Source organism: Artibeus jamaicensis, unplaced genomic scaffold (genome assembly GCF_021234435.1).
Source record: "Artibeus jamaicensis isolate MK-2021 breed Jamaican fruit bat unplaced genomic scaffold, CSHL_Jam_final contig_1284, whole genome shotgun sequence".
In the NCBI taxonomy this organism is placed as follows: Eukaryota; Metazoa; Chordata; class Mammalia; order Chiroptera; family Phyllostomidae; genus Artibeus; species Artibeus jamaicensis.
In genome coordinates, this window is record NW_026521249.1 from 387267 (window position 1) to 412876 (window position 25610).

The following is a 25610-nucleotide window of genomic DNA, read 5'->3' on the forward strand; positions in this document are numbered from 1 at the left end:
GTGGGACAAAGTATACAGTGTCTGAGATAGGGTTTGAAGAGGGCTTCCTGGAGGAAGCTGTGTCACATCTAACTAAAGCCCTCCTATCTATCTTATCTAATTCAAATCAGACTGAAGGGGAAATTCTAAGATTTTCTCCCTGAAGAAATTTAGGCCTTTTCTGTTTGAACCACTTGGGCAGAAAAAAAGTAGTTTCAAGCAAAGCCTTCATACTTCATTCTTCATACTTCACCGACTCAACCATCTAGTCCTGACAACTAGTCAATCCAGCCAAACTATTGAGTCTCATTCCAGGAGATGGTGATGCAGATGAGCTTCTAAAGTGAAGCCTATACTGTGTAAACAATCAATCAGGTAAATAAGGTCATAGGCATATGCCCTATGAATACAAAAGGAAGAAAACAAAACACAAAGGTTAATAAATACAGCAGATCATAAACTAGTTTCTGAGTCTCTAAGATTGTCAGTTGAGAAGATTTCCAGATGCAAGGTTTTGCTAGAATAAAAGCAGGCAGTGACAATCTGATAGATTGTCTTTGTCTGCAGTTTGAACATCTTTGGTGATGTCATCAGATGCTGAGATAAATTCTGCATGGCATGTATAGACACAGCCTTAGAAAAAAGTTTTTTGTTCTCAATGATTTTTAGTACAAAGATAGGAGAAAAAATTAAATATTAGCTTGGTGGGTTGAAGGAAACCAGATGAATTCAGGAACCAGTTCAGTTCATAGGTGAAAAACAAAACTTTGAAGGCAATTAACTGCACTAGAGTACAATATCCACAATTGGGCATTGTGATTTCCATTGAAATACAACTTTTCTCCGTAAAATTCCACTTATTTCCATCAAAGAGACTCCATTAAGTTCAATCTTAATTTGGCCTGATAACTTGCATAAACACAAGAATAGCAATTGATCACATAGGTTTTTAAACATCTGCTTTGCTGGAATCTCCAAAGGAATCTTCAGACTGAGCTTTAATCAGTCCCTCAAGGCAAAGAAGCCAAGCCACATAATTGCCATTAGGCTTTGCCTACAATACCTATAAATTTGGGTAAATTCCTCAAGTTACTGAGTTCCCCAGGAATGTCTTGAGGTCTCTTCCTTGCCATCTTTCAGGACAGCAACCTTTGTTCCTTACCTGGAAATACTGCCATAAACCATGTGACCAAGCAAGGTATCAGGCTATTTTTCCAATAGCTTCTATTAGCTTTGAAAGTCCATCTTAATTCCTAAAGCCCTCTGGTGACAAGTTTCTCTCAGATATGACATTCCTGTCAAAATCTTGGTTAATAAAACCACAATTGTAAACTGATCTTACTGGATTTATGCAAACAAATGTATTAATTCTGGAGGGATCAGATAGAGAGAAAAGTATAAAGTAAAAGAAAAATCTTTCTTTTTAACAGAGTGAAAAGGGGTAAACTCACATTCTGTATTATACAGCTAGAAGGTAAGAAGTTAGCATTCTTTAGATTAGAAAACATTTTATGACTTTTAGAAACATAGGCTCCTTTACTGACAAACACTCTCACACTTTTAAGAGACATACTTTCATGAGACAGTAAAGCAAAGCTCACTGATCTAGAAAGTTTGAACATCTGACATAAGTTAAATTAATTTGCTTAGATGGCTAAGGTTTTTCTCTTTTGATAATATCAGCTTCCAGAAATTTGCATTTTTAAAGATGGCCCAGATAAGAGTTCTTAAAGACCAGGTATTTGCATTTCAAAGACAGACTTTGGTTTCATAAAGAAAATTAACTAGAACCCCTTTTCTTGAGGAACCCAGAATTAAATTTCTGCCAATTGGCAAGTATGTGCCCTAAAAGTGACCCTTTGAGGCACTGTGGATGAAGGTGGTATTGCCTATCATCTTCTTGGAAAGAAAACTTTCATCCTTGTAAAAGGGAGAAATTGGGTAGCTGGGGGAAAATATGGGCATCCTCAATTTCCCCTAGCTCCACACTGTGGAACCAGAGCTTCGGATGGCACAGGAACACCACTGCTGGCTGTCAGCATCCTGAGACCTGTACCCCCACCCAACTAGGGTGGAAATATTCTAGAGGATGGAAATGCAATTATGTCCAGGTATGGAGCTTTGCCAGTAGTCAGGGATGATTGGGCACTGCTAGTTGGGTTTATATAATTCCACATGGTTGATTTTAATGGCCTCTGGTCTGAACTAGCCTTACCAGAGGTCCTCACCTTCCTGTCTGTTGGGGTGTCTAGCATATCTCCTCCACCGCCTTTGGTGAAAAAACTTGTCCTATAATGCTGGCATTTAGTAGTGGACTACTAACCTGTTTCCCTGCCTCTCATATTTCTAGCAGCCTGGGTCATTCATGCAGGGGACCTTGTAAGGTCAGGGCAGTCTCCTCTAAGAGGGAAGGGAAGATTTCTGTTATGTCATTCAGATAGCCATAACATCCCAGACCTTGGGGAAAATCCTGTTGACCTTCTTTAGGAAAATCGTAAAATGCTGAGTGCCCCTGGGTATGAGAGGGTGTAAAAGTTGAGAGATATTGATAAATATTTAGCCAGTCTCCAGATCAGTCACTATTAATCTTCCATTTCTGTGAGAATTTGCATTTGAGGCTTTCTATTTATTGTACAAGGTCTGTCTGGAAAAAATCCAGCCATTGTTAACATGATGAAAATGGTTTCTGTAACAGTGTAACCTGGCAGCCAAGGAGAGTGAACTAGAGTGCATCTGTACAAACAATGATGGCTCCACTCTACTAGTTAGTGGGGTGGTAGATGCCAATTGAGTGAGCATGTGTACTGTATGGTCATTGCATTCAAAATGACTGAGTAGAGCAACAAATCTGCATCAAATTTTACATTAAGCTTGAACTTTCCTCTGTGGAAACTATTAGGATGCTTCAGAAGGCTGCAGCTATGGACAACTGGTGATTGACAGCTTCATCATGACAAGGAGCCTGCATATGCATCATGTCTCTTGTAGAGATTTTTGGTGAAACATCAAGTCACCCAGGTGACTCAGGCCCCCTACAGCTCAGATCTGGCGTCCCTGACTTCTGGCTTCCAAAACTAAAACCACCTTTGAAAGGGAAGAGATTTCAGACTGTTGATGAGATTCAGGAAAATATGATGGGGCAGCTGATGGCAATCGGGAGAACTGTGCGAGGTCTTAAGGTGCCTGCTTTGAAGGGGATTGAGGTGCCATTGTCTTATGTACAATGTTTCTCATATCTTGTATCTTCTTCAACAAATCTCTATTTTTCATATTACATGGCTGGATACCTTCTGGAAAAACCTCATGTACCTGCAGGAGTATTAATAAAGAGTGGGAATTGTGGGCTCCGAGGCATGCAGAACTAGGGGAACTCAAGCATGGGTCTGGGATTATAAATGTGGTACCCTATGCCTTCAGACAAGCAGCAGCTCAAGCCAGTAGCTTCCTCTGTGCCCAGATAAAATGAGTTGCACTAAGTAAGTGCTCAAAACTAGCAGCATTTCAGCCTGCACCCCTCACACCCCCACTCCTTGGTGCTGGCCCCAGGCTGCACACTGATAGGCCCTGCCTGTGAGGTGCTAGTCATACCCTAAATCTGCTAATAGCCCTGGAGTACAGGATGAGGAGAAATCCCCGAGCTGAAATGTGGTCAAAAGGCCTGGGTGTGGTCTGAGCCACCAGAAGTGCAGGCCTAGGTGTGCAGTGTGTGGTTTGAGCCACGGGGAGGCAGAGAGCCATTAGGGTCTGGGACTCTTTGGGGAGACTGTGGGGAGGAGTAAAAGGGGAATGGAGCTGTGTGCTTTTTGCTCACAGCTCAGCTGGGCTCGGCAGCAGCTGTAGTGCAGCTTCCAGAAGTCCCTGGGTGGCTCCCCTAAACACTTGCAGTGGCAAAGGGAAAAGGGGCAGCTGGGCAAACTCCAGGTTTTGTGCGCTAGGATCGAAACCCAGGAAAGGAGCTGTTTCCACATTCTGTGTTCCCTGACGTGGGTCAGCCCATTGTCCTCTGGGGACCAAAGGCACTTGATAGGGTGCTCATGAAACACCATTTTCAAATAAATTTGTATTTCCCAAGAAATGATATGAAAGAGTGGCAATGTTACTAACTAAGAAGGTATTCAGTGGTGTGAAGGACTTTGATATATTCACTTCTTTGATCTATTAGTTCTTGACCTATGAAAATGACACTTAGGCTCAAAACTCCAATTCATAGTTGCCAGCAGATGCAACAGAAAATATTTGATCATAAGGTAAGCAAAACAACTTTTAATAGTGAACTGATAATGTTAGCCATTTGACCAATGAAAATCACATGGGAAGAATTACTAACAGTATTAAAATGTAAAAAATATACTGGGCTGAGTGGGTGGCAGAAGATCAGGGTCTTCCATTAATTTCTCCCATCAAGTTTGGTTCTTGAAGAAATCTTGGGTCTCTCACTTATTGGCCCCAATTTTCTTATCTCTGAAACACAGTAGAGGAAGCTGAAGTAGATAATGTCCACATTTTATTTTGCTTCTCAAATAACTTTTTACTCAGTGGCAAGAACATGAACTCTGGATTCCAAAAGACTCAGATTAGAATTTTTGCTGGAGAGAATTGAACAATATACTTAATTTCTCTAAATCTCAGTTTACACTTTCAAGAATGGAGAAAATACCCATCTGCCAAACTACAAGAATTAAGGATGAGGGTTAAGATGATAATGAATGCAAAGCACCTATGACTCTGCCAGCTCATGGTAGGCTGGGGGTAGGGGTAGGGATGGGAGAAAGTAATTCAAGATGAACCTGGAAGCATTCAAACAAAAAAGTATTCGAAAAATGAGTGAGGTTGAAAAGACACATATCAACCTGCCAGTGGACAATTGGAACAATTGGAGCAAAAAAATAAATAACAATAGTTCTGGATTAGAATCCATGGAATAAAGTGAATATCCATGAGTTCATACTGACATAAATCAGTAACTTAATAAGTAAATGTTTCAGAGGAGAATGGACAGCACTTGTTTACAGAAGAATTTTAAGTAATAAATGCAAAAGGATTGAGGGAAATTGAAGTTAAGATCAGAATACTATAGTTATAATTTGTAGAGAGATCCACCAACAGATGCTGAAATTACTGAGCACAGTTTGAGGAGGAAACAGTATATTTGTATAGTTTAAAATTATTCCCTTCAAGACGTCCACCAAGATGGAGGTGTAGGTGAAAGCACTGCGCCTTCTCACACAACCAAGTTTAAAAACAACAAAGTTTTAGCAACAAAAACTCAGCCAAACCACAGAAAATTGAACTACATGGAAGTCTGACAACAACGAACCCTTCAGCCAAACCGGTAAGAGGGGCAGAGCCAGCAGCAGAGTGGGGTCGGGCAGGAAAGATCCACCGGACAGACCCAGGTGCGCAACCCAGGCACGCCACCAGCTGTAGGCAGATCCCAGGCGTGGAGTAGTGGGCAGACCCACTGAGGGCGCAAGGTGGTGAACCCACTGAGGGCTGACCACAGTCACACAGTTGAGTGCAGATAAACCGGTGAAGGAGCGAAGCAGTGAGACAGACCGTGCAGGCCCCAGTGGCAGAAAGTGGCAGAGGGGACTGCCATTGTCCCTCTCTGACCTCGCCCCCACATACAGCATCACAAACCAGCGACCTGGGTGGCCCCACCCTGGTGAACACCTCCTCATACATAACAGGCATGAACAGATCAAAACATGGCTCAAGAACAACTCAGAGCCCCAGAGCCAATAAATCTAAGCAATGAAGAAATAGCCAAACTTTCAGATGCACAGTTCAAAACACTGGTGATCAGGATGCTCACAGAACTGGTGGATTTTAGTCACAAATTAGAGGAACATATGAAGGCAAAACTAATTGAAATGAAGGGAAATGCACAGGAAACCAATAGTAATGGAAAGGAAACTGGGACTCAAATCAAAGGAGTGGACCAGAAAGAGGGAAAAAATGACAAAACAGAAAAGGATGAAGAAACAAGAATTCAAAAAAATGAGGAGAGGCTTAGGAACCTCCAGGATATCTTTAAACGTTCCAACATCTGAATTATAGGGGCGCCGGAAGGGGAAGAGGAACAGCCACGGGTGGAAAACTTATTTGAACAAATAATAAAGAAGAATTTTCCCCAATCTGGCAAAGGAAATAGACTTCCAGGAAATCCAGGAAGCTCAGAGAGTACCAAAGAAGTTGGACCCAAGAAGGAACACACCAAGGCACATCATCATTACATTAGCCAAGATTAAAATGAAGGAGAGAATTCTAGAAGCAGCAAGAGCTAAGGGGACAGTCACCTACAAAGGAGTTCCCATCAGACTGTCAGCTGATTTCTCAAAAGAGACCTTACAGGCAAGAAGGGGCTGGAAAGAGGTATTCCAAGTCATGAAATCCAAAGACCTACAACCAAGATTGCTCTATCCAGCAAAGCTTTCATTTAGAATGGAAGGGCAGATAAAGTGCTTCTCAGATAAGATCAAATTCAAGAAGTTCATCATCATCAAGCACTTATTATATGAAATGTTAAAGGGACTTACCTAAGAAAAAGAAGATAAAAAAGATGAACAGTGGAAGGACAGCAAACTCACAGTTACTAAAAACTACACCTAAAAGAAAAACAAACTAAGAGGACAGCTAGATCAGGAGCAAAACTATAGAAATGAAGATCACATGGAGGGTTAGCAACAGGGGAGTGGGAGGAGGAGAAGGGGGGAGAAGGTACAGGGAATAAGCAGCATAGATGGTAGGTAGAAAATAGATAGGGGGGAGGGCAAGAATAGTATGGGAAATATAGAATCTAAAGAACTTGAGACATGTGCTCATATACTAAAGGGTGGGAATGGTGGGGGAGGGGTGCGCAGGGTGGAGGGGAATGAAGGGGGGAAATAGAACTGTAATGACATAATCAATAAAATATATTTAAATAAACAAATAAATAAATAAAATTATTCCCTTCAATTTACTTATGAATTCAAAGGGCACAAACAGTTCCTGTATAATGGAGAAGCCCAATAAACACCATCTTAGTGAAGCAATCTAAGTTAACATCACCAGTAATAAGACATTAACATCTTGCATCCTCTGATGTGATGCACTGAGAAGTGATAACACACCACTTTTGAGTGTTCTTGTAACCTCAGTCTAATCATGATGTGGACAAAGAAAGGGTTCTATGGAAAGTAACCTCACAGGGTGATCTGATTATGCATTGCTAACTGGGCACATAATGGTGTGTGGCAACGCACCAAGTATGTACCTTTTATACTGAAAGTCTCAACTCTTTGCCTTAAGGAAGTCTTGTCTATGGTTTGTGTACATCTCCATGAACACATTTGAAATCTCCCTTTCAGTCCCTTCAAGAGGGCACATAATCTTTTCCCCCTTCTTGTCAAATTTATTGGGTTAACACCCAATAAATTTATAAATTTTGTTAATTTATTGGTCAACAAAATTATATAGGTTTCAGGAGCACAGTTCCACAACAAATTACGTGTATACTATACTGTGCTCACCACCCCAAGTCAAGTCTTTGTACATCACCATTAATACCCCCTATATCTTCCTTTACCTCCCTGCACCCCCCCTTCTCCCAGCAAACAACACTGTTGTCCATGTCCATCAGTTTATTCCCTTTATTATTTTTTTTATTTTTATTTATTTTTTACTCAATCCCTCCACACCATTCACTCAGCGCCCTCCCTTCCACAGTCAGGAGAGCACATAATCTTAACTGTCCTGTAATCTGATCCCTACTTTGCTTCCTCCTACTTTCATATAATCTTCCTTACATTCCTCTCTTACTGGCAAATGCATAAAAAGAAGCTGAAAAGTATTATTCTAGGAAGCATTTATCCCAATCTACTGAATCTTGCTTTCAGGTGCATCCTCTGTTGGGCTCAAATACCTTTTGACAAAAATTTTCTACAGATTTAAACATGTTTATGTTGACAATGAAAAAAGAATCAGGCCATCTCAAACTGAGGGACAATGTACAAAAACCTTTCCAAAAACGTCCTTTCCAAAAAATGTCAAGATCACAAAAGACAAGGAAAGAACTCGGAACTGGCAGAGATTGAAGGAGAATAAGGAGACATGACAGCAAAATGCAATGTGGGATCCTGGTTAGAATCCTGGAACAGAAAAAGGAAAAACTGGTGAAATCTAAATATAAACCATGGTTTGACCAATAGTATTACACCAATGTTAATTCTTAGTTTATTATTATACTATGGTATAATAGTATGATATATATAGTTTATCATTACACTATGGTCATGCAAGTTATTAACACCATTGGAAGCTGAGTAAAGGGTATATGAAAATTCTGTACTATTTTTGCAGCTTTTCAATACATTTAAAATTATGTCAAAATAAAAAAAAATATTGGTATGGCTGATAGACAAGTCTGTATCACTTTTCTATGCTTTCCCAAAGAAATGCTTCAGAGAAACATGCCTGGCCATTGCTCATGCTGATGACCAATATCATGAGTATCTATGTGACAGACTTAGTTAACCCCAAACATCTGTGCTATTTAACTACTTCATTCATGCCACAGAGGCCTTGGGGGCTCCTGAAATGACTTTCAGTGTGATGGGCTTCAAGGAAGATTGATTGGGAATAGTTTTCCCCAATCTTGGTGTTTTCTTCCATAGGAAAGGAACTCAATTAGTGTAACTCCTGATTCTCTTGACCTTTCTATTTGCTTTTCTCCAAGGGAGGTGGAGTGACATCTGATTAGTAAATCTGGGAAGAATAAACTGGGCACACATTGGTCATCCCCTTTTCCTTCTTTGGAATGAGTAGCGTATAGCAAACAGGTGTTCTGCTCTGCTCCTGAGGGTAAGAAACTTCCCCTATCTGGCTTTGTCTTTAAGCAAACTAACTAATCTGAAGATGCTAATTTGGAACCCCCTTTGATTTTCACCTCAATGTTATTCCCTCCAATCTAGTCTTTCTTACTAACGATGGTGACATTTTTGGCCTCATCTTCCTTGTTCCTTGCTTTTATTTCTTAATTTTCTTAGAACCTGGGTAAGAAAAAAGACTCCTAGACACTGTGCATTCTCTAGACTGCACCAGGTTCCATTTGCTCTGGTTTCCACAGTGTCTTAGAATTTCATCCTGTGGTGGTGATTCTCTGTAGGGTTAGGAAGTATTTTCTTTTTTTTTTTTAAGATTTTATTTATTTATCTTTAGAGGGGAAGGGAAGGAGAGAGGGAGAGAAACATCAATGTATGGTTGCCTTTCGTGGGTCCCCTGCTGGGAACTGGCCTGCACAGAACCGGCCTGCAACCCCGGTATGTGCCCTGACTGGGAATCAAACCGCGATTGTCTGGTTCACAGGCCCGCGCTCAATCCACTGAGCTACACCAGCCAGGTAGGAAGTATTTTCTAACTAATCTCCTATTTCAAATAGCCTCTGGACTTTGAGAATCATAAACAATAGCTACTTAACACTGTTTTTGCAAGGTGAGTTGAGCTGTACTGGGTCAGAAAAAAGGATGTGGAGCACTGTGCCCACCACGCTCCTACCTGTGTACATGCAGTTTTGGTCCATCCCAGAGAGTATGGGGTACAGTTCTATTATGACCTTCTTGCTATATGCATGCTTTTAAGGTAAGTTTTTTCCCAGTTCATTCTCTGCCCCAATGGTCAATTAAAACAGAGGCATGAAGCACACGTTTTCTCCTCTTCATGGGTTATCATACATTTATCTTTTCCAGTAGTTTTCTTTGCCTCTGCTCTCTGCACCAGTGCAGAGATGGAAATTTCTAAATAAAGCCTTTAATAGTCCATTATGTTTCAGCCCATGTTATGTAATTTAGTTTTAAAGTCACAATTCCACAGCAAACCGCTACTTGTGTGAATGCCCATCTTGGGAGTGAGACTAATCTTCCTTTCCTCAAAAAACAACCAATACTTACTACACCAGAGTTATGATTATATCGCAGTAAATATTCTATGCAGGACTAGCAGCAGCTCCTCAAGGAAAATGCTTGGAAACAGGTAATCGGAATGAGCTATATGCATTTTCACTGAGCTTTGAAAGAAAGTACAGGAAGGAAGCTCTCCACTCAATTCCCATGTACTTTCTTTTTCCTTTAAGAACACCATGTGAAGAATTTTGACAGTCCCTGCATTGCAATGGGAACATCTCAGGAAGAAAAGCCTTATCTATAAATGTGCCTCATGACTGCTGTCGGGGGCACCACTTATCAGGCGCAAAAAGAGGAGAAGAGCTGGAAGATAGTTTTTTTTCTGGACAGTTTTGTGTCCTGGCTCTTAACTACTTTGCCTTTGCCACGGATGTGAATATTTTAAAAGCCAGAGAAGCCCCCTCCATGTGAGCTGCAGATGGCTACAAGAGCCAAACAAGAATCCTAACAACCAATTTTTTAAAAGTCCCTCCTCCCCCCAAATTGAATTACCAAGTTCTGCACTGCATGTCCATACTGAGACTAAGCCATGAGCCCACTGCAGCCTAACTGGTAGACCAGAAATTGAGAGGAATGTTAAGGAATTGCAATGACCACTAAGAGTAAAGATAAAACCATAGCCACAACAACAAAACAGACATGAAACAAGATTCCTCAAGAACATTCTCTTTCCTCATAGTAGGAATGTGTTGATTTCATCATTCAGAAGCCTTTGATCACCCTTTCCCAGAGTTTTGTTGTTGTTGTTGTTGAGTTTAATTTTCAAGGCTGTTAACCACTGATGCCAACTTAATTATGGCCAGCAAACAACCAAGCCATGATGTATGATGCCAATTGTTAGTTTTACTTTAGTTTCACATTAGATTTGGACTTCTCTGCTCATTTATAACTTTCCAAGCCCGAAAGGTTTCTGCACTGTCACTTGCTTTTCCTCTGCTGGTGTCTTTGTCCCCCAGTTTGTCACAGAGGACTGGGGGAATAGATATTTATGACTTATTATCTCAGGATTGACTGTGCCCTTCGATGATTTATAAAAGCACTCTTGCATTTTTAACCTTGAAGTCTATCAGATTATTGTTCTGAAATGGTAAGATTAACATAGTGGAGCACAAACATTCATAATGTTTCTTGCATACAAATTCATCCAGTGAATGAATTCATCCTACATTCAACATAGGAAAAATAGAGTTCTAGGTGGCTTACTGGTTCCAGATGGGATGAGGTGAGAATACCTAAGCATTTAACCCAAAGCACCCTTGTATTTTTCACCATGAACATGGAGTTCTTGTCTACAGAAAATATCCTCCCACTAAAATGTAGCTATACTCACATCTTCATATTTGGTGAATGAAAATTGTAGAAATCATGTACATCTTGAACTAAACTTGAAGACATTACTTGCTAGCGTATGTGTTACTTTCCCTTTCCAAACTGTGACAATGATTCATGATGGAGCATTCAGCGTTTGTTTTAGGAAAAAGGGCGGGTGATGTTCAGAACAGAAAATCATTCCTGCTCTTTCTCTAGGGGTCTCTGGAAGAACTGTGCTGGAAATTTTTGAGTTTTGTGCAGGGATTTCTCAAAAGGTGATTTGGTGGGTGCTTTTAGTCAACCACCCAATAGCCACCCTTTGCCTCTTCCTTACAGCAAGTGGCAACCATGAGACAATGTTCTGACCAATGAAAAACAAGCAGAATTCTCTTGGAAGAGAACTTTTGTTTTCTCATTAAAAGAAAAGCTGAAGAGAAAAGCTCCCTTCCATTTAAGTTGAATATAATTAACTATCTTGTGACCAAGAGGCAACGAGCTTCCAGACAAAAAGCCAACATGCTCAGGAAAGTGAGTAGGAAAATGGAGAGACCATATGTTTTGTGATGACATCATTGAGCTGTGAGAATCGCCAAGATCACCTGCTTCTGGACTACCTTGTCAGGTAAACAATAAATGTCTTTACGGTTTAAGTCCTTGTTACTCGCAGTAAAAATGCTCTTAAGTGACAGAAAAAGTGGGGCCTAGGGTGGAAGCCAGAACACAAGGGAACTGGGCAGCTGGTGAATACTCTTGAAGTTCTGCCCCATGGATTAAGGAAGGGGATAGACCACATACTCCTTGGTGCCCAGAGGCCACTGCAGACAGAGCTCTTTTGGCTTCAACATGAGACCAGCTCCTGGTTTTACTGTCAATGATATCAATAGTATTCAATAAATGGGAAAAGCATACAAGCAACGACTTGGAGTCTTGTAGTCCAGCGAAACAGTGTAAGAGCATGAAAGACAGCAGGAGAGCAAAAACATAGTCTCTCCCCACCCCACTTCCCTCTGTGGTTTAGTTAGCCCAAACTAAGCCGTGTAGAAATACAAGATATTTTCCAGCTGAAAGTCTGGATTGCCTCTATGTTATGGAACATAACGACTTGTACGTTTAACTTGCATCTCCTGTGTGGCAGAGGCCTGGGGGGCAGAGGATTGCTGCCCCTGGGGGCAGAGGTTTGCTGGGAGAGTATGACTATGTGGGGGGAATTCCTTTCTTCTTAAGGAAGTTCATGACCAAGGTAGTTCTGAATAAATTAAACTGCCAGCTAATAGGACTGGCTGGTGGGCGGGTGACCTGTTCCCCAGCTGACCAGACTACCAAGTTAGCTTGGTGTGTTTGTGTGTTTCCAGAAAACACTCCTCTTCAAAAGCACACCCAGGCCACCTGGAAAGCAAGCTGACAAACTAGAAAAATTAGGGGTTTACACTTCAGAGCTGTTCTTTAAATGACAGTTGTTGCTAACAGGGGTTTGTTGGTATTTCCTGTTTAACTAAAGAGTAAGTTTAAGGTATATTAAACTTATATTTATTTTATTTTCTTCTTATACTAGAGATTTAAGCTCCCTAATTTCTGATATATTTTTAAATTACTGACAAGTCTGTTTTAGCTTGAAACTTTATTTCTTCAAGTATACTCCTTCAGCCAATATTTATTGAGGGTCTGCATACCAACAAGGGGGTGATCATGTGTGCATGTGTGTGTAAAAGACAAGGGAGGAAGTAAAAAGAAAGCAGGGAAAGATTGAGAAACAAAGGCAGACAGAGACAGGCAGACAGATGGGCATATGTCCTTTTGAGTCAGTATACAGAAGTGAAAACCATGAATGAACTCTGGTGAATCCAGCTGTAGTTTGATTTCATCAGGAAAAGATTCTCTAAAACACTGAAAGAATTGGGGCCAGCAAAATGCCGGCTGGAGAACACTGAACAGAGAGAACTGCCAGAATATCCTTTTGTTGTCCTGTCATCACCTACACCAGGAAAGTCGAGTCTAGCAATGCTTGCAATAGGTGCAGGTAAGCAGGGCCTCCAGCTGGCTTTTATTCACAGACCCGGGTTTCACAAGGGTTATTGTAGTCTCTTTAGAGTTTAACAAACTCTTAGGTAAAACCGCTGCTTCTGGCTTGCTTTATCCTTTTTTCCCTTCTAACTGCCAGTTGCAAGCTCAGTCAAAAGCTGTTCTGCCATTCAAAGAAGTTAACACTTTCTCCCCAGGTGTGTTTCCTCCCACTTTCTGCTTTTCCCTCTTAAGGCAGGGAGGGAACTGCTAGAAAAAATTCTGGGCTCACTTTGAAGCCAAGATCCCTTTGCAGTACTAACTTGGATGTTTTCAGTGGGTGGAAAACTAGTCAACCTGCCTAGCCTTGTTATTTCTCAATAGATTCTCTGAAAAAGACCTGGAGATGCAACCAGTTTGCTAGATTTCACATTATCAATAAAACAACGTATAAACCCATCACCCAGCATCACATAATACACCTACTTCCATTGATAGTCTTTGAAGAAGCCTCAGCAGAGGGCGAGAGAACTGCTCTGCACATTTGTATTCATGCCGAGCACTGCACGCATCGACTGCGGAGGGCTGAGCGCACGGCTGGCGCCACCTGCCTCTGGCACCGTCTCCAGGCGTCCCTTTGCTCTCCCGACCAAGCCCAAGAAATAGGAAAACATAAAAAGCTATTGTCCATGTCCAGTGAGAAATGAAATGCATTGGACCAAGTATCACGACATCCTTAAAATAATACAATACTTCATCACTTTTGTATCTGGATTCCTCTCTCGATTTGCAAAGTCATAAAGCTCAAATCAACATCTTGAAACACAATGGCTTTCTTATATGTAAACTCTTTCCAAAAATGCAATTTATTACTAACTCTCTGTGGTTTCACCTTATTTAAAGCACTTACTTCAGTTCATCTCCTGGTTTGCTTTGAACTGGTGAAGGCAATCAGGAGATTGGGAGCAATTTATTTAAAAGAGAACATGCCTCATAGCATCGATTTTCAACCATTTCATCTCATGGCACACATAGGCAATTACTAAAATTCTGTGGTACACCAAAAATATGTTATATATTTTGTCAATCAGACAATAATATAGGTATAATTTTTATTCATTCACAATAAACTGTTATTGTGTTGGCTGTTGTCACTTTTATTTGACAATCTAAGAGAAAAGAGGTCAGTGCCCCTGACTAAATAGTCAGGTATTGCATGTTTTAACAATTTTTGTGGCAGGCCTATAGCTCTAGTCTGTGAAAACAGTTTCTGAATCACAATGTAGCCACAACGCACAGTTCACCAAGGAGAACAAGAATAAATGACATATATCATAAGTCTTTTGTTTAGTTGCAAGCTGACACATCACAGATTTGATTGAGATGCCTAGTTATGGATATGGCCTTTTGTGGAGTGCCCAGGAAAGAAACACTCTGTCTCATACTTGCTACTGTCCTCCTCCTGAAATATAACCCCTTTTACCACAGTGAAAACTACAGAGCTAGAAAGAATCTACCTTAGTTTTTAAGAAGAGAATAACAAAGAAAAGAGATTTCCTTCCTTTAGAGGAGTGAAGAGTTCTGCTTACATAAAGGGTATAATCAAGGATTTGGTTTCGGGGAAAAGAGGCTAGGTTTCTGCATATTCACTGAGACTCATTGTAGATGATCAACTTGTGCCAGAGTCACAGCTCCTTAACAAAATCTCTCCCAGAATACATCTGAACCTCTTCTACCCCCAAGCCCTCTCAAGGGAAGAAAGAAATGAACTGATCATGATGTTTAAGCCCTTAGGAAAGAAAACTCCTTTCTGGTCCACAGTGTCCTCACTGTAAAGTTATAAGTTAAGATTCCCCCTAGAATAAGAGGTGCCGGATTCATTTTTTATTTTCAACATTATTTTGTATTGGCTTCAGGTATATAGCATAGTGGTTAGATAATCATAACTACCTAACACCATGGGTAGTTATTACAATATTATTGACTACATTCCCTGTGCTATACTTTATATCCCAGTGACTGCTGTGGAACTGCAAACTTGTACTAATTAACTCCTTTACCTCTTTCACCCAGTCCTCCAGCTCCCCACCCTCTGACAGCAAACTGTCCACTCTTTGCATCTATGAGTCTGTTTCAATTTTGTTTATTCATTTATTTTTTTTCTTTACAGTCCACATATCAGTGAAATCATACAGCATCTGCCTGTCTCCACCTGACTTATTTCACTGAGCACAGTACCCTCTAGGTCCATCTGTGCTGCCACCACCAGTAAAATTCCATTATTTTCCATGGCCAAGTAATATCCCATTGTAGTATATATGTATCACTGCTTTTTTACCCACTCGTCTACTGATGGGCACTTGTATTATTTCTATATCTCGACTATTGTAAATGATTCCCGAGGGCTGTGGCCTATGGATGAGGCCAGATGTTGAGAGGGACAGCTGGGATCACTAATAAGAGCTTCAGGAATCAGGACTGACCCATCCAGGTACCCAAGGATTCTTGTGGTTCACATAAACCAACTCAAGATCCCTTCACTGAAAAGCACACCCACTCTTTAATAGATGGCAGTAGACAGAGAGGCAATGAATGGGAAGCGCAGTGCTTGGCACGAAGCAGATGCTCGATTAACATAAATCTCATTCAGCTTCACTGGAATGGCCTGCTCTTGGCACAGGTTTTTCGTTCAGCTCAACAAATTGGCTAATTAGTCAATAAAGTGCCAAGGTTCACAGCATGCCCCATCCCACCCCACTCTATAATTCAGGGATTTGCCAAACCCAATTTTTCCTCTTCAGATTCCCACATAAGCAAAAGGAAAGATGTATCTGAATTTAGGAAATAAAATGGATGAACCTTGGAAAAGTTATCTTAAGTGAAAGAAGCCAGTCACAAAGGCCACACATTGTGTGACTCCATTAATAAGAAACGTCCAGGACAGGCAAATCCACGGAGACAGAAGTAGATTAGTAGTTTCCAAATTAGTGACTGCTGACAGGTACAGCGATTCTACTTGGGCTAAAGAAAATGTTCTGGAATTAGAAATATATCTGCTATTTAATTACATTCACAATGTTGAATATATTCAAAAGCCACCGAATATATACTTTAAAAGGGTGAATTATATATATGAATTATATATGTATAAATATATTTGTACATAAATAAAATTATATTAAATACATTTGTTATTAAAAAGAAAAATATATAGAATGTCATTTTAATGATAGGAAAAACTCCTGGGGAAGGAAAGGGTTTGAATTTCAGTCCCACTAGCCATGTGGTCTTGAGCAAACAGCTGAACCTCTCTGCATCTCAGATTCACCAACTGTCAGGTGAGGACATTATCTCACTGGGAACCTTCTAGGCTAACTATAAGGAATTAAAGGGTGAATTCAAGAACTTCTTCAGTCTGAGAAATGAAGTAGTGTGCAAAGTAACTTAAGTGAAGCGCCCTGGCCCTGGCTCTGGCGGCAGGTGTGGATCGTGGAAGAAGCAGCTCCTGGTGAGATTTCTGGCAGGTTTCCCTTTTCAGGATTAATTCGTTAAGATGGTTATTTCAGTGTCTTTCTCTATCTGACAAAAAAACAGATGGACTGCTTCTACATTTTATAGGGAAGGAAACTAAGCCCCTGGAACGCTAAGCAACCTCTTCAAAGTACCAAGCATGGGAAGCCAGGGACAGGAGTGTTTTGTTCTGTAATGAAGCTGAATAGCCGTTCCATTTGACAACTAAAAATAGGGCTTGGATTGTTGAATCCTTTCACATAGTGTGCTAATAAACCTCTTAGCACAACCTGGTTTGTTACAGCTTAAATCAGTCAACCATTCCAGAAGTATGAAAGAAAGAGGAAAAAAAAAAGGAGAGGCAGGGAGGGAGGGAGAGAGTGACAGAGGAAGCAGACTGTAAATTCAGATCTTCTTATTTCAGGAACATACAAGGGACGCAGATTTCCTTTGCAAAGTTCAAAGGAAACGGTGTTTTGTTTCTATACTTTGTTTCGTCTTCCACTTGGGAAGAAGCCCTAGCTTTGAAGCCTCTCTGTTCAAACTCATTAGGAAAACCATCAATGAGGGAAGCTTTCATGAAACCGTAGTGGGAGGAATTTGTGTTATGGGAGAGCCAGATCAATCTGCAAACGGTTCATCTATGAAGATGCGAGGTCATCTGTGGCTGCTTGCTCAGCTGGGAAGTTAACATAAACAAATACTCCACTTACTGCACAGGCCAAGGGACCAAAGACATTTGAGGTTCACCCTCCAAACACTCCCTCAGAAGCCAGCTATGCCCTCCACATGAAAGATGAATACTTCTACAAAATAAAGCAAGCAAGCAAACTAATTGGAGAATATCTTGCCCCGAAGAGAAAGGTGATGTGTCCCACCAGAAAGGAAGCAGCGATACTGACATTCACTGCACAGAATCTCTTCCTGTGTAATTCACAGCTTCACTGAAGTTGACATGGAAACCTTTTTGGCAGGGCTGATGTTAACAGTCAAGGATATCTTTTCCGACATCTGAATCTTTTTACTTTAAAGTTTTTAAACCCATTGAAGTCTTGGCAAAGTTGAAATATGGCAAATTTTAATTTTTGTTTCTTTACTTTATTCTTAGAGTATAGTCCATAGCCCATGTGATTGACTCAAAATGGATTTGAGCGTACAAAAGTAAGGAATGGAAGTGGGGTGTCTAAAAGTGAGCTCACAGGACAGCCCTGGGAGGAGGAGAAATGCTATGGGGCAGACAGGGGACCCTGGAAGATTAACAGATATAAAGGTAATCCTAAAGAAATTGTTCTGCAACAAGAAGATGTTAGAAATGCCTAACACTAATGTCTTCATGCCTAAAATACAACAGGGAAAAGTAACTAACATTTTGAACATCTGCAAAGAAAGGGAACTTAATTTCATTTTTTTATAAGAATTATATATGTATATGCAAATATATAGAGATGGTCAGTCCTTAACTTATAATGGTTCAACTTAGGGGTTTTGTTTATTTTTTTACTTTTTAAAGCACAAAAGCAATACACATTCTGCAGAAACCAAGTAGCTAAGCTATGATGTTTGGTAGGTGAGGTGTATTAAATGCATTTTCAATTTAACAATATTTTTAACTTACAATGGGTTAATCAGGACACAACCCCATTTTAAGCTGAAGAGCATATGTACAGGCACAAATGTAAAAATATACACACCAACACAGGCATGCTGTGTGTGCATGTGCACACCTTAGAGGAAAGAATCCCAGAGTAACCTGACTATGACATAATATTGATTACAGAGCTGGCACTTCTGCCTGCCAAGCCCACCCCAGTGACAAAATATTACCTAATATATATGTTTGAATTTACTGGGATGACAGGTTAACAAAATTATACAGGTTTCAGGTGCATGACTTTATAACACATCATCTGTACACTGTACTGTGTGTTCACCACACCAAGTCTCCCTCCACAACCCCCTCACAACCCCACCCATGAGTTCTTTGTCTATTTTTTCTCAGTTCCTCCACCCAGCCCCCACCTCCAACAGGTGGTCTATTCTCTATCTATGAATCTGTTAGAGCCTAATATTTTAAATTCTGATGAAATTAAGCAGAACATAGACTTAAGAAAACATAAGGCATGTTAGCTTTCCATTTCTTTCTGAGTGGATGACTGATTATTTTAGGGACATTAAGTTCTTACTTGCTGTCCCTTATTTAGCTCATAAGAAAATAGGGCATAAAATTAAGCAATTTGAGGCATGGAACCATCACTGTTCAACTTAAGGAGCAACTAACTAATCCAAAAGGGAAATCACCATTGCTTATACAGCCATAATGCAGAGGCAACATGGCATATAAATCAGTAACTATTGTATTGCAAAACAGACAAATAGATTAATGCATGTTGCAAAGGATGGGTGAAGAGATCGATTAGGTTACTGATTCAGACCATGAACTTTCTCTCAATATACTGCATTTAACTTTTAAATAAGGTTTAGGAGAACCTGTAACATTTTGCTCACTGACAGAACTATATTTTACTAAGGGCAGAAATTGGCTAGTCTATAAAAATTAAATTATACCCCTTTCACTGTATCTAGTCAAGAGGAAACACTCTAATTACAAGACTACACTGTCAAACAAATGCAAATTTTCATTCTTTATACCTTGGTTTTAAATTCGAATAGGGTGGGGGCACTTCTATTAAATGCAAATCAATATCTGAAATATTTTTCAGAGTGCAATGAAAAGCAAGAGCAAAAGAAATGCCACTATAAAGGGCTCTGGTAAGTAGTTGTGAACTCATTAAGTGTAGAGCTAGTGAGAACAAGTCCTTCCTTATGTAATCACTGAAATATCAATTAGTAAGGGCAATGGAAGAGGCAGAGCCAAAGGCCCTCTACCCCATGGCTGTGCCTCTTGCTCCAGAAATGGCCAAGAGGATAAAGAGCAGTCAAAAATAATATCTCAGCACCTGACAGGAATGCCACTCTGGGGAACAGGTAAAGGTTAATTTTAAATGTACTTGCCAACTGAAAATTAAATGTACTTGCCTCAAAACCCAAAGAGCTGAGTTTGCAGACTTTAATCCAGAAAGGACTAACTGAAGGCCTGGGCATATTGCATCGCTGGTATTTTTTGGAAAGAGAATGTCTTTCATTACTGCTTAATGTCAAACTTGCTTGGTTTATTAAAATCTCTTAGTCCATTTACAACTCTTGCTTTTCTGTAGTATTTATGAAAAATGCCAGTCCACAGAGCCCTCAAACTAAAAATCCTCTAGTGGGTTCTCATGTTGTTCCAATAACCATTTTGTGGCCTGTTCACTCAGCTTGTTCACTAGGTCTGTTCAGGTGAATTTGGCAGACATGAAAATTGTCTGAGTCTTTAGCACTTTGCCTGGATTATCTTTTCAGGCAAACCTGGCAGCATATTTTACAGTATGAGGTGCTGGCCCAAGAAGCAGGTGTCCTTTATTAATAGCTGGCTGGTGGACTTGGATCAGACCTCCAACTCTTCTGACTCTCGTTTTCCTCCTCCGTAACAATTAAAGGAGGGTTCAGATCAGCAGTTCACAACTTAGGGACATCCCAGAGTCACTTGGGGAGCTTATAAGGGACCAGAGTCAACTGTAGAACTTATAAAAGACCCATGATCAGGTATACCACAGTTTAGGGACCTGGCTTCTAGTGGGGGAGGGTGAAGGACGGGTGACCCAGACATGTGGATTTGAATAGAACTCCTAGGAAGAGTCCCCCATGTGCCCTTAACTGGGAGTCACTGAGCCCTTTCAGCTCTAACACACAAAGATCCTCAGAACAATGTGTCACTGATCACACAAACAAAAGTCCTGACTTTGATTTCTAATAGTATCATTGAACAGGCATCACTTTCTCTAAAGTAGAGAAGTTGGCCCTGAAGAAGAATTAAATTCTGGGGGGGTTGTGGCCTCAGAAGAGGCCTCCCAGATTGCTGGGGATACTCCACTGAGAGCCCACCGCCTGGAGGGAAGAGCCACAGACACAGGGCACACACTGAAAGGGAGCTCTTGTTCCCATGATGATTGTACTGCACTGTGGTCACTTCACACTCAGTTCCAGGTTGACTCTCCATTGCAGTCAGTAAGAGGAGGGTTAATAGTCACTTACATCGATTGGTCTCCAACAATTACATGGCAATGAAAATGGAAGTGCTTTGAACTATCAACTCCTCCTGTCCCTCAACGCCTTTTGATGCAGGAATGCACATTTGGCTGCTTTCTATTGAATGCCCTGTTTCCATGTGCACAGGACTCGCAGTCTTCCCCCAGAAGGAAGGACTTTTGGTTTCTCCTTTGCACCCACCAACTGTGTGTTTCTCAGACTTCACAACTGAGACTACCTAATCACTTCAGTCTTGAGTTAGCCCTTGGCCTAGGACATATGTCCAGAGGAACCTGGTTTGGAGACAAGGCACTCACCTTGACCAAGCTAATAGCAACTTCAGGCCAGACACTTATGACTGTCTATACTAAAAATTTTTTTGTGGATAAGATAGTGTTTTAATGTCTGTTCTGCCTTTTTTTTACAGTGGAGTCTGGAGAAGAGAATGAAGCAGACAAAACACAGCACTTTGAAAATGAAGTGTGTGGTATTTACCTTAGGTATACTTTTAGAGAGGAAGGAATGTCTCTCAGAAAAAGGATACCTCTTCTGGATGGAATTTGGTTCACACCTTCTTCTTGCCTTAGCTCCATCATATCCCATGTTATAAAACATGATACCACAAGGTAATCAGTGGCCTCGAAGATTCTGAAGAAGTTCCTAATGTGTCTATAGTACACAGTCCCTTTTTTTCTGGCTCTAATCTACTGCCTGGAAGAAAGCTGCAAATATTCTAAAGTAACAAAGTGTTCAGAATGGATCACAGCAGTTCCTTTGGTAGAAGGGCAGTATACTTTTGCTCAGGTACAATGCTCAGGAAGAAAACATGTAGAAAAGAAACAACTTGTCAAAACCATCTACATCAATCTTGACTAAAGAATCATCACTTTGGTTTTGATTTTTTTTTTTTTTTACTTTTTCAAGAGCCAAATCCCGTATGACAAATGAAGCATGTTGCTTATCTTGGGACAGGTTATTCTCGAGAGCGATTGTATTTCAGATTTTCCAGGAAAGGACTTTGGTGGCAATAATCCACACCCAGGCTGATAAGGACCAACAGAGAACAGGCGTTAAAACCACCCTGCCCCCACATCATAGCACACCTAGGAGCCATCTGCTCTTCAAATAACTGTGTAGTTAGCAACAAGGCATCTCCAGGCCCCTCTCCGCGGAGAAACCACTTTCCCAAGGAGCTGGCTTCAGACCCATAGTCCTAGCCGTAATTTGTCAGGGGTTAAGGAGGCCATTTAGCAGTTAGATCCCTTCGCCGTGCTCTGTGGGCAGTGCAGCCCAGCACACTAAAGAGAGGCAGGGCTTTGGTTCAGTCAGTAGTATTCGCCACAGGGTGCCATTTCCCATCTAGTCAATATTCTGAAAATGAAAAATTCTGTTTATGGGTTTGACCTGAGAATCAAAATGACAGTTTCACTATTTCCCCCAATTCCAGTTGCTCTTTCAGGGACTTTGATTTCTGATAAGAATGTTGGTAGGGACTGGGGAGTTCCACCTCAGTGAGAAGACTCTGGTCAGCTGGATTGAATAAGGAGGTTTGCTCTCATGAGACCCCCTTCTCCCCTCTCATCAGCCAGCCAGCTGGCCACTGAGCTTATGGTGCTAGGAACTACATTCCTTTCAAAGATCTTGGCAACTTGTGCCTGGAATGTGATGCATGTGTTCTAAAATTAAATCAAGATCCTGTAGTGTTCTTCAGAGAAATATAGTCTGGTTCTATGACAAAACACATTTTTTTCAAGCTCTGACCTCTGCAAACTTCAACTAGCTTCATATTTTAGGCTGTTGTTGCTACAGGGTACTGTCTAGTTGTCTGAGTACAACTGGGTATCTGTATATTTTCCAGCCTCCTGATCAGCTTTTAGCAGAGGGAGGTGAGAGGAGTAAATAAAAACAGAGACACTCGTTAAATGCACTTTCTGCCCAAGTCCCTCAAAGGGAAGCCCTGGTAATTAAGTCTGATGAGATTAAAGTAACTTGGAACTCTTCATTTTCCCAGCATTGCAAAAGTGAATCTGTGATAACCAACGTGTATGCATTGAATCAAAGTCAGTTTCTTTCCCGTCATTGAATGGTTCCCTCACTTCCACCCGAGACCCAGGGTTCAGAGGAGACGGAGAAGGTTGCCGGACTCTTACCCGCACTTTGCTCCATCACTTCTTTCTGACACATGTCCTGAACGTTCACCGTGCAATTCACGATGAATTCCGGGGAGGAGCAGTCGTTGTTCAACTGGAATTCTTCACACTGGTAACACTGGATTTGCAGCGCAAAGCCTGCGGGACAGAGGCAGTGGGGTTCAGATTCAGTCCCTACTGAGACCACCCGGGATACCAGGAATAGACACCACGCCCCTTACCACTGATCCAGCCCCGCTCTTAGGGTTTCCAGGGTCACTGTGGCGCTGAGGCCGGCAGGGGGCGGCGCGGGCACCCAGGATCCCACAGAAAAAAGTGGAATTCTGCCCGCTACACCTGGACCCACTAAAAAAAGAGCCCGTGCAACACCACACCTGGCCTTTCCACGTGGAAGTTCCAAGGAGGAGTATTCAATCCGGAGAGCGAAGTAGCTCCAGACACAAGCGTCAGTTCCAGTTTACGCCGAAGGATGTGCCTAATTGTTAATTGGTTATAAATTACTTAATTACTGTTTTCGCACCATTCGCGATTGCACTTGCAGATGCCTTTTTAGTTTCACTTAATTTTTTAAGTCAGCATTCCTGTGCCGTCGCTCCGAAACTCCCTGCGGACCGCCTGGGAACCGCAGAGGGAACACCGGACACCAGGTGCTACCCCGCGCCCCAAGCCTCCGGGCAGGTCCCGAAGCTGCAGGGGTGACCGCAGTGACTGGAGAGGGGAGTGTGTGTATGCGCGCGTGTGCACCCTGGGACACTACACTACAGCCCTTTCTTCTTGCCTATCAGGGCAACCATTTGGCTAGGGATCCGAGTCGAGGTCCCGGGTCGAGGTCCCAGCTCTGCACAGCTCGCTCAGAACACCGTTGCGTACCGGAAAGAAGGAGCGAGACGTTTTTGCACCTTTTATTGCTCCAGCCTGGCTGCTCCACTTGCATCTGTGAGCTCCAGTTTAGACCTTACTCCTGCTTCCGCACAGGTGAGCCAGGTTTCCAAGCTCGCGCGTCCCAGCCCCAGATCCACCGCGCTCCGAGCTCAGGAACGCCGCCCGGGCGCGCCCCAGCCACAGGCTGCCCAGAGAGCCGCTCACCAGACGGCGGCGCCACTCCCACGGGTTGTGGGAGACGCCTGACAACTTGGTCGGGTTGGTGGCTATCAATCCCCTCTCCCTCTCCGAAGCCCCAACATCGCTCGGACCTTCCCGCCTCCCCAGCCGTTCTTACAACAGGTACAGCCCTTGCATCCGTAGCTCGTGCCCTGCAAATCCTCGGTTCCTGACTCTGCTCCGGGAGTGCCTGACTCGGAGACTTTCCCTCCTAGAGCCTTTGGGCATCAGTCACTGCCAAACTCCAGCTGAGCAACCTCTGCACAGCTCTGGGCGAAGGGGCAGGCGGGTAGAAGCTGTGCGCGCCCCTGGCTGGGCTACGGGCCTCTTCTTACCTTGAAGCGAGAACAATCCGCAAAATGTTGCTGCGATGCCGAGGATCCACATCCTCCCGGAGCCCATGGGCCGGGAGCGGGCAAGTGCCTCAGAGGCAGCGACCGCTGCCCGGGCCGCAGCGGCTGTGGCTGCTGAGGCTTCCGTGGCCCGCGCTGCTGCCGCTAAGGCGACCGTCGCAGCCGAGAGGAGCCGCAGGTGCCGCCAGTGGCGCCCGCATTGCCCGCGCTGGGGCTCCCGACTGCGGGTAGCTGTACCTCTCAATTGCTCTCCCAGGCGGAGCGCCGCGTCTCCAGAGTAGTCGGCTGAGACTGAAAAAACTGCTGGCGATCCAGAGCACCCCAAAAGTCTCGCCTCTTCTACCCACCTCCCACTCCAGGCACCACGTGACTGCTGCCGAGTTGGGGTGGGGGTGGCGGGCGGGGATGGCTAGGACTGTCTTTCCACGTCCCCACCCCGTTTCTATCGCCCTCTTCTCCCGTCTCTTCCAGTCCCTAGGACAGGGAGCTCAGGGGCAGACGGAGAGCGTAGTTTTCCGAGGTGGGGAGGCTGGAGATCCGTGAAGCTGGAGAAGGACGCAGCAGGTGCGGCGGCGACTGGCGGGACCCAGACTGAGGGACCTGCGGGGTGGGGTCCGAAGACTACGTGCCCCGCGGGTCCTCTGGCGGTAGGTGCGCACTACCTACGACCGCTGCGCTCCGGGGGCCCGCCAGATCCCCGCGGCTGACGGGTCCCAACAGCAGGGGTCGGTCCAAAGAGCTGGGGCTGGGGGCGCGCTCCTGTGCATCTGGCAGTTGCACACCTGCAGACGCCCTAGGGTGTCTCGCTCAGTTGCGCCTTCTCTTCTTCCAAGTAGCCCCTCAGTCAATGCCAGACTTGGCTTCAGCTGAGCCGGGGTGGGCGGGGTGTGGCGGGGCCCCTGCCCAGACCCGAGAGCTAGCTCCAGGCAGCACTCGTTCCTGAGTGCTGCCCCGAGCGCACCGCTGGCGGGTGCGGTGACACTGTACTAGGAGAGGGACACCCCGGGGACTACCACCAGAAAGCAAATTGGGGCGAAGAAGGGAGTTGCTACTCTCCAAAAGGCCGGGCAGCTTCATCCTGTTCTTGTGGTTGAAACCTCGAAGCCATGGGTCACTAGTATATGCTCCCGCGTCCACACTTG

The 25610-nt window shown here is 42.9% G+C and overlaps 1 protein-coding gene across 2 annotated transcripts in view; it reads right to left on the reverse strand.

Moving 5' to 3' along the window:
• LYPD1 (LY6/PLAUR domain containing 1) overlaps positions 1-24986 on the reverse strand; it is a 39509-nt gene extending 14523 nt beyond the window's left edge. Inside the window, exons 1-3 of one of the 2 annotated variants that reach the window (XM_037158885.2) lie at positions 24599-24986; positions 24451-24480; positions 23015-23152 (exon numbers count right to left, since the gene is read on the reverse strand). In XM_037158885.2, coding sequence (XP_037014780.2) covers positions 23015-23152; positions 24451-24480; positions 24599-24668 — 238 coding nt within the window. In that variant the 5' untranslated portion in view covers positions 24669-24986. Of the gene's footprint in view, positions 1-23014; positions 23153-24450 lie in introns of both variants that reach the window. The other variant, XM_037158884.2, reaches the window with a different exon arrangement.
• Between the last annotated feature and the right edge of the window lie 624 nt (positions 24987-25610).